This window comes from Podarcis erhardii (assembly GCF_964252035.2).
Source record: "Podarcis erhardii genome assembly, chromosome: 1".
NCBI classification, from domain to species: Eukaryota; Metazoa; Chordata; class Lepidosauria; order Squamata; family Lacertidae; genus Podarcis; species Podarcis erhardii.
This window is the reverse complement of record NC_138497.1, coordinates 84,633,299-84,640,907: the sequence shown is the minus strand read 5'-3', so window position 1 is coordinate 84,640,907 and position 7,609 is coordinate 84,633,299. Positions and strand designations below refer to the sequence as shown.

The following is a 7,609-nucleotide window of genomic DNA, read 5'->3' as shown; positions in this document are numbered from 1 at the left end:
TTTCTCTCTCAGGCTTTAAAGGCAACTCCTGTTCAGTTTGTCAATAACATTTTAAAAATGAGCACTGAAACGAAGATGGAGACTAGCAGGGATGGATGCATACATGTAAGAATGAATGAATGAATGAATGAATGAATGAATGAAGCTATGCTACTATCTTCAAGTATCTTACCTCTGGCTAGAAGCAATCAGCACTGCAGTTGTGAGTTACCCCAATTTGATTTTATCTTATTAATTCAAGGACTGGTTCATCACTTGGGAACATATTCCCCTGATAATGTTGGCCATGCAAAACATAAATAAAACAATTAATCTTTGGAGGTAGATGGTAGAGGTGAAGGGTTTTGCCAATAAAGCTGAGTATTAATTTGAATTGTTTGAATTTATTAGCTATTCAAAATTATGCTTGTTCCATAGTATTTTGACATTTCTAAAAGAAAAAGGGGGGAACTATAGTATGTTCATGTGATTCATGTTAAAGTTTTCATAGTTCCTAAATAGTAATTATTATTTTCTTACCTAAGATCTATATATCTAACCCGTCTCTCTTCCTTGAATGAAACTTTCCAAGGATAAGAGCTAGGGCTCTGCAAGACATTTCTGATTCTGTTCAGGGCAGGATTAGGATGTATGCCACCTTGGGCTCATTAGAGGAAAGGTGGGATATAAATGTAATAAAATAAATACATAAATAAAAAATATTTTATATAGTGCTATCTCATGTTTGGGTAATACAACTTCTTGATACTGTATTTATCTGAAAAATGTTGTTTTTGCAGGCTCCTGTGCACAGCGGAAGGATGAGGAGTACGTGCCACATACTTTACATTACTTTATTTACACTTCAAAGCTGATAGATTACAGAAATGCATCTTGCCTCTGCGAGAGCAGAGAAACAACCTCTCTCTTCGGAAGCACCGAGAGAACTGTGAAAAACAGGAAACCAGTGTACGTCACATCCAGTCTCCTATTCCCGTGGGAAACCCAACAGTACGCTGACTGTGGAATGTCTTGTGACAAGCACTTCGCTGCACAGTGAAGGAAGCAGAAACCAACAAAAACATCTGAAACAATGTTAATATTTTTTGTTAGTAAGTCTAGCCAAGATTTCAAGCTCCAATGAGACTATTAATTTTTTCTGTTATTTCTGCTAGATTAGTGATACATGTTTCATCTGTTTATTTGCTTAAATTGTGCATTTTAGTTCCAACTACTAGCTTATTTAGGGACGCGGGTGGTGCTGTGGTCCAAACCACAGAACCTAGGGCTTGCCGATCAGAAGGTCGGTGGTTCAAATCCCCGCAATGGGGTGAGCTCCCGTTGCTCGGCCCCTGCTCCTGCCAACCTAGCAGTTCGAAAGTACGTCAAAGTGCAAGTAGATAAATAGGTACCGCTCCAGTGGGAAGGTAAACAGCATTTTTGTACACTGCTCTGGTTCATCAGAAGTGGCTTAGTCATGCTGTCCACATGACCCCGAAGCTGTACGTCGGCTCCCTTGGCCAGTAAAGTGAAATGCGCGCCGCAACCCCAGAGTCGTTCGTGACTGGACCTACCTTTACTTTTCTTGCTTATTTATTCTTTCTGTATGTTTCTTTTATTTATTGCCAATAGTTCCAAGCCTGTTGGCTCTCATTAACAGGTGCATCACCTGAGTGGTTGTCCACTCAGGAGGACCTTCCCCTTCCCCTTCCCCTTCCCCTGGCAGTTCCTGGCAGTACTCCCTGAAAATCTGCTCCAATGGGTTTGAGTACTATATGGGCCAGTTTGGAAGGTGGTGCCCAGGCCTCCAAAGGGGAAGGTGGAATTGGCAAAGGTTTTCTCCTCTCCGTTCCACCAATGAGTAAAATGGCTGGAAGGAGCCCCTCCATTTGCTGAGTGGATCCAATCTAATATAAATAACAATGTCAGTCAAGGCCAGCCCAGATAAACAGCCAGATTTAGAAATGTGTCTAAAGTTCAAAGCTGATTATGCAGAACCGTTATCTACTTTTAAAAAATGTGCCTGAAGTTAACATTTCCCATGCTAGCTCATGTAAGAATGGCCAATTGACATAATCAAATGTTTTTTTAACATTGACAGACATTAATTACAATAATAACCTGAATGATTTATCTGAAATAATACTGCAAGAAAATATACTTGTGCATGTCACAATAGAGTATTTTTTCCAGCTGTTTCTGAGGTGACTGAAATATTTTGGAATTCTTTTCTGTCCAGTTGTTAGCAGAATGTCTAACGGACTGGTTCCTCTTGATTACAGAATGTGACGTAGAAGCCAGGATGTTTCCAGGGGTCCTTTTAATGTTCCTTTTGCATCCTGGGAATATCGGGAACTTTAGACCTCATGAAATGAATCCATAGTACATTTCCTTAGAATGCCTACCTTGTCCTTGATTATGGGTGGGGAAGAGTGCTGCAGGGAGGAGCAATACCATAGGGTTCTCTCATATGACCCAGATCTTCTGACAATACTTTTGCAATGCAGGAAAAGTATCGTTGTGATCTAGCAGAAAGGAAGATATCGTTGTGATCTAGCAGAAAGGTATGTTAGCTAAACTTGTTAGTCCAATTTTCCACTGTTAGTACGTTAGTCCAATTTTCCACTGTTCATATATCAGGGATTCTGTCCATAATAAGGAAAATACAAAGGTTTCATTTGACACCCATTTCCCTTAGTGATGTGGTGATGGAGGCATGGCCAGCAGCTGTGGTCCCACTCTCCTGTTCCATGTGATCACAATCATATGGAACAATGTTCTTCAACTTTGGCTCTCCAGAATTTGCACTCCCATTGTTCTCAGCCAGTTTAGACAATGGTCAGGGATGATGAGAGCTGCAGTACAACCCTGGGGACCCAGGGTTGAAGAGCACTGGTGTGGAGGAGAGCACTTGAAAAGGACTTAATCTGAGATTCTGATAGAGGCATGTCCAACTTCAGATAGGTTGTGATCAAAACTCAGTATCAAAAAATGGCAGTGATCTACCCATTTTCATTCTTCAACTTAAACATACTCTCCCCGCCCCCTCCCTTAACATGTGTGTTTTAAGCTGTGTTTCTTTTAGACCCCCTCAGGGCCAAACTGGTCTGTCTGATGGTCTCTCCCGCCCGCCCCACCCCAGAAGATCGCTGGCCGGGTTAGTGGAGTGCGCTGCAGAGCTCTCACCGGGCGCTGCTTCTCCTCCCGGTATTAGCTGGCCTAGAGGAAGAAACTCTGAAGTAGGCCAGTGACATCTGTGTTGTCCGCTCAGGGCAGCAGCAGCACCATCCAAACCAGCCAAATACAGGACCAATTAACACTCGAATTGGAGGGACGAGGAGTGCGTGGGCGGGGTGCTTGTGTGGAAGGAGGTGGCTAACTGGACGCGGGAGGGGGGGAGTTTAAAGCAGCACTCTCTCTCCCCCCCTCAAGCCCCCACCACAGCAGCAACACACACAACATGCCAGCAAGGATGGTTGCTTGATCCCACCCCGCTGCCGCCGCCACCACCACTTTTCCTGGCCAATAGCGACAAGAGGCAGTGGAGGCACATTGCTGCCAAGCAGCCTGGACCCTGCTGGTGCTGAGGCTCCCCACAGCTCTGGGACCAAGCGCAGGGGACTGGCTCTGGGGAGGTCCTCTAACAGCACCTTCCAGCAGCATCAGGGTTTCCGGAGAAAGGAGCTTCTGATGACAAAAGTGCAGAATGAGTGTGCACAGCTGTCTCCTGGGGGCAGTAGGATCTGAACCAAAGAGAAGTGGCCATGCCAATGTCCTACTAGCAAACCCTCCGCTGCTTAGGAAGACATGTTTGCCTCCTGTGGTGTTACTTTGGAGTCCTTTCCGTCTCACTAATTCGTCGCTTGCTTTTAATGCACCCTGATCTGTTGCCCGCTTTGCAGCTCGCTGGCAGGAGACGGAAAGCTCCAACATTAAACTGTTTTGCTCCATCAATTGTCTCTTTTGGGGGACGGGGCTGGGGGTGCTGAACCCTCCAGTCTCTCCCTCAGTGAGGAGACCCTCCAAAATAAGCAAGTCTCCAAAGGGAAAACTGACATCGGGCAACATCTTGACGTTGTTCCACCGTCCACCGCTGCTGCCTGCCCATTGCCAGCCCTCGATTTGTCCTCGCTCAGGAAGAGCCTCTTTCGCAAAGCTCTGTGTATCCACCCGGGGTTTTCGGGGGGGGGGGAAGGCTCCACTGCTTCTCTCTCTCTCTCTCTCTCTCTCTCTCTCTCTCTCTCTCCCTCTCCCTCTCCCTCTCCCTCTCCCTCTCCCTCTCCCTCTCCCTCTCCCTCTCCCCCTCCCCTCCCCTCCCCTCCCCCCCTCTCCCTCTCCCTCCCTCCGTGAAGGCAACATCCCCCTCCCCACTACCTGCGCTCTATTCCCCAAGAGCGCAGAAGGAAGGATGGTAAGCCGGCTTCGGAGGAAGGAGGCTGGAGAGAGAAGAAGTAGTACAGAAACAAGCCCAGGATCGACTGGGGGCTCAGGATTGACGCGTTGTACACCCGAGTGATAGAAGAGAGATATTCATCTCTCCCATAGATGTGCCAAGTATTTCCATCACTTACGTGTTAAAAAGTAAACTCTGTGTTGCACATTAATGTAGTGTCTCATTCCCTCTCTGATAGAAGACAGATATCTGAATCCTCTGTGTTTCAGTAAATTTAATAACCACTGGTCAGTAAAACTTACATTTTATTTGCATATAGTGAAAGGTAACTCACATCTTACACTTCTTTTACTTATGCTTGGAGAGCAGAGGAAATCCACTCTACATTTATTTATTCACCACCACCACCTGAGCATACTATGATCACAGGTTTACCTGGCCTTGGAAAGATGATGCAAGGGCTATGGCGGAGTTGTAGAGCCCTCCCACTTCCTTCACAAAGCTGAGCAATCGCTTACCAGGTTTTGGGAAGGAGATGTGTGGACTCTAGGACCTTCCCAAGGCTGGGCAAGCAGCCCTCCAACTTGCAGAGGTCAATTCAAATATTTGTAAGCTATGTATAGGATAACAGCATTACCTGGATGTAGCACAAAGTAAAGGCCAAAATTCATAATTTAGACATTGCAATAAAGGTAGCAGGAAGAAACAGGATCAGACATAGGACGATGATAGTTACTGTCTCTGAGAAACAACCTTTCCTCCAACCAACCTTTTGAAAGCTTCTTTTACCTCCTTATTTCTCAGACTGTAGATGAGTGGATTCAACATAGGTATTGCAAGGGTATAAAAGACAGAGATGATTTTGTCTTGCTCCACTGAATATTTTGAACTGGGCCTTAAGTACATGAAAATGGCTGTCCCATAGAATACGGTGACAGCCGTAAGGTGGGAGGCACAGGTGGAGAAGGCTTTTCGTCTGCCCTCGGCTGAGTTGATCCGAAGGATGGCAACAAGAATGTATGTGTAAGAGACAAGAATGGTCAGGAGAGTTACTGATACAATTGCTGTCGAGAAGGTGAAATGAATTATATCAGTGACGCCTGTATCTGAGCAGGAGAGCTTTAGGATAGGGGGCACATCACAGAAGAAATGGTTGATGATGTTGGATCTGCAGAAGGACAGATTAAATATGAATGATGTCTGGACAATTGCATTCACACAACCTGTTAGATAGGAGCCAGCCACAAGCAAATAACAGAGCTTTTTGGACATGAGAGCAGTATACAGCAGTGGGTTGCAGATTGCAATGAAGCGGTCATATGCCATCACACCCAGCAGGCAGCACTCACAGGATACAGCAATGCAAAAGAAGAAAAACTGCAGGGCGCAGCCAGTGAAAGAAATAGTTTTGCTTTCTGCCACAAAGGTCATGAGTGTCCTGGGAGCAATTACAGTGGAATAACCAATATCCAAAAGTGACAGGCTACTGAGGAAAAAATACATGGGAGTGTGGAGCCTGGAGTCAACCCTGATTAATGTTACCATGCCGATGTTCCCCACCAGGATCAACAAGTAAATCAGTAAGAACACAGTGAAGAGAACAAACATCGTATTCTGGTTATCTGTGAATCCCAGCAATACAAATTCAGTAATTGTGGTGAAGTTTCCCTCTGCCATTTATGTAAGGTGTGCTCTCACCTGTAAACAAGAATATGAGAACAAGGTGAAAGAGAATTATTTCCATTCTTGACATGACGCAGAATAGCATATCATCATTCACATTTTTTTCAAACTGCAGTAGTTTCATGAGGCCACATGCCTAGGGTGACATAGTCCTGCTTAACCTTTTCTCTAGGTGTTACACATGTAACAGGATATTCTCTCCCCCCTCCATCTCTCATTTAATCAAAGGCCGTTTTTGGAGGCCACACATTTAAGTGGAGGAATAACAAGGAACACAGAATAGCATATAGCCCTTCACATTTTTTTCCAGCCAGCAATAGTTTCAAAGGGCCACATGCTTAAATGGAGGGGGTGACATAGAGCTGCTTAATCTTTTCTCATTCCACCGTTTCCTCCATACCATTCTGGTCAGTGACCGAAATAAATTGATTCATTTTTTCGTTCCTTTTCTCCATAGCAATTTTTTCTCTAATGTGTGCAAAGACAATACAAGAAAAGGCAATTATTCTGGAGTTAGATTCACCCTCTCAAGCAAACAATTTGCAGAGGCCACAGGGAACAGGACTATCCCCAGTTAGGAGATCTTTCCCTATGCTACAGATGTCAAAAGAGCCATATATATGTTGATTAATATTTACAGGCTGCCATTACCTTAAAACTTATAATAGCACATTTGACTTACCTAGAGATTCCTCAACATTGCCTGCAACATTTCCCACACGACTAAGATTTCCTTTGCATTCTCTTGCATTCTAAAGCAGGCATAGAACAAGAAGCCTTATGATGACAAACACAGGTTGTTTTGATAGCATGGTGATCCTAATCTTCAAATAGGAAGGCTGGCAGAATGAGAAGACTGTGGTGCATTTATATCTCTTAAAGCAAGAAGGAGGAAGCCTCAAAGAGGGAGGGAGGTAGATGCCATTATTTGGTCCCAAAGAGATTTGGATTAGGTGAGCATGAGTTGCAAAACATTCCTTTCATAAGTACATTGAAACAGAGTCCCTGAAAGGTCTCAAGGCAATAATCATAAAGCCACAAACAGAAAAACTCATTAAGATTATCTTTATATTCAGTGACAGCAAATGAAGAGTCCCCCTCCTCTTTTCAGATGAACTTCAACAGCCCTGTACCAACAAGGGTGACAATGTACCCCTTTAAATGCATCTTTCTTCCCTCCAGGGTCAGCTCTGTCCTAATAATGTTTGTGTGCATCATGCCCTACATCAGGAATAGCCAATGTGGTACCCTTCAGATGTTGTGGGCTGTAACTCCCATTATTCTTTATTGTTGGTCATGCTGGTGGGACTAATGGGAGCTGTAGTCCAGCAGCTAAAAGGTAAAGGACCCCTGGATAGTTAAGTCCAGTCAAAGGCGACCATTGGGTTGCGGCGCTCATCTTGCTTACAGGCCAAGGGAGCTGGTGTCTGTCCACAGACAGCTTTCTGGGTTGTGTGGCCAGCATTACTAAACTGCTTCTGTCACAACGGGACACCGTGATGGAAACCAGAGTGCACAGAAATGCTGTTTACCTTCCTGCCGCAGTGGTACTTA

The 7,609-nt window shown here is 44.7% G+C and overlaps 1 protein-coding gene across 1 annotated transcript; it reads right to left on the bottom strand.

The window, feature by feature from the left end:
* Positions 1 to 5,104: 5,104 nt before the first annotated feature.
* Positions 5,105 to 6,049, bottom strand: LOC309350768 (olfactory receptor 5AR1-like; the record flags this gene model as incomplete). The annotated part of the gene is made up of 1 exon (XM_081877967.1): positions 5,105 to 6,049. One exon carries the CDS (start codon positions 6,047 to 6,049, stop codon positions 5,105 to 5,107), a length of 945 nt encoding a protein of 314 aa, XP_081734093.1.
* Positions 6,050 to 7,609: the final 1,560 nt, after the last annotated feature.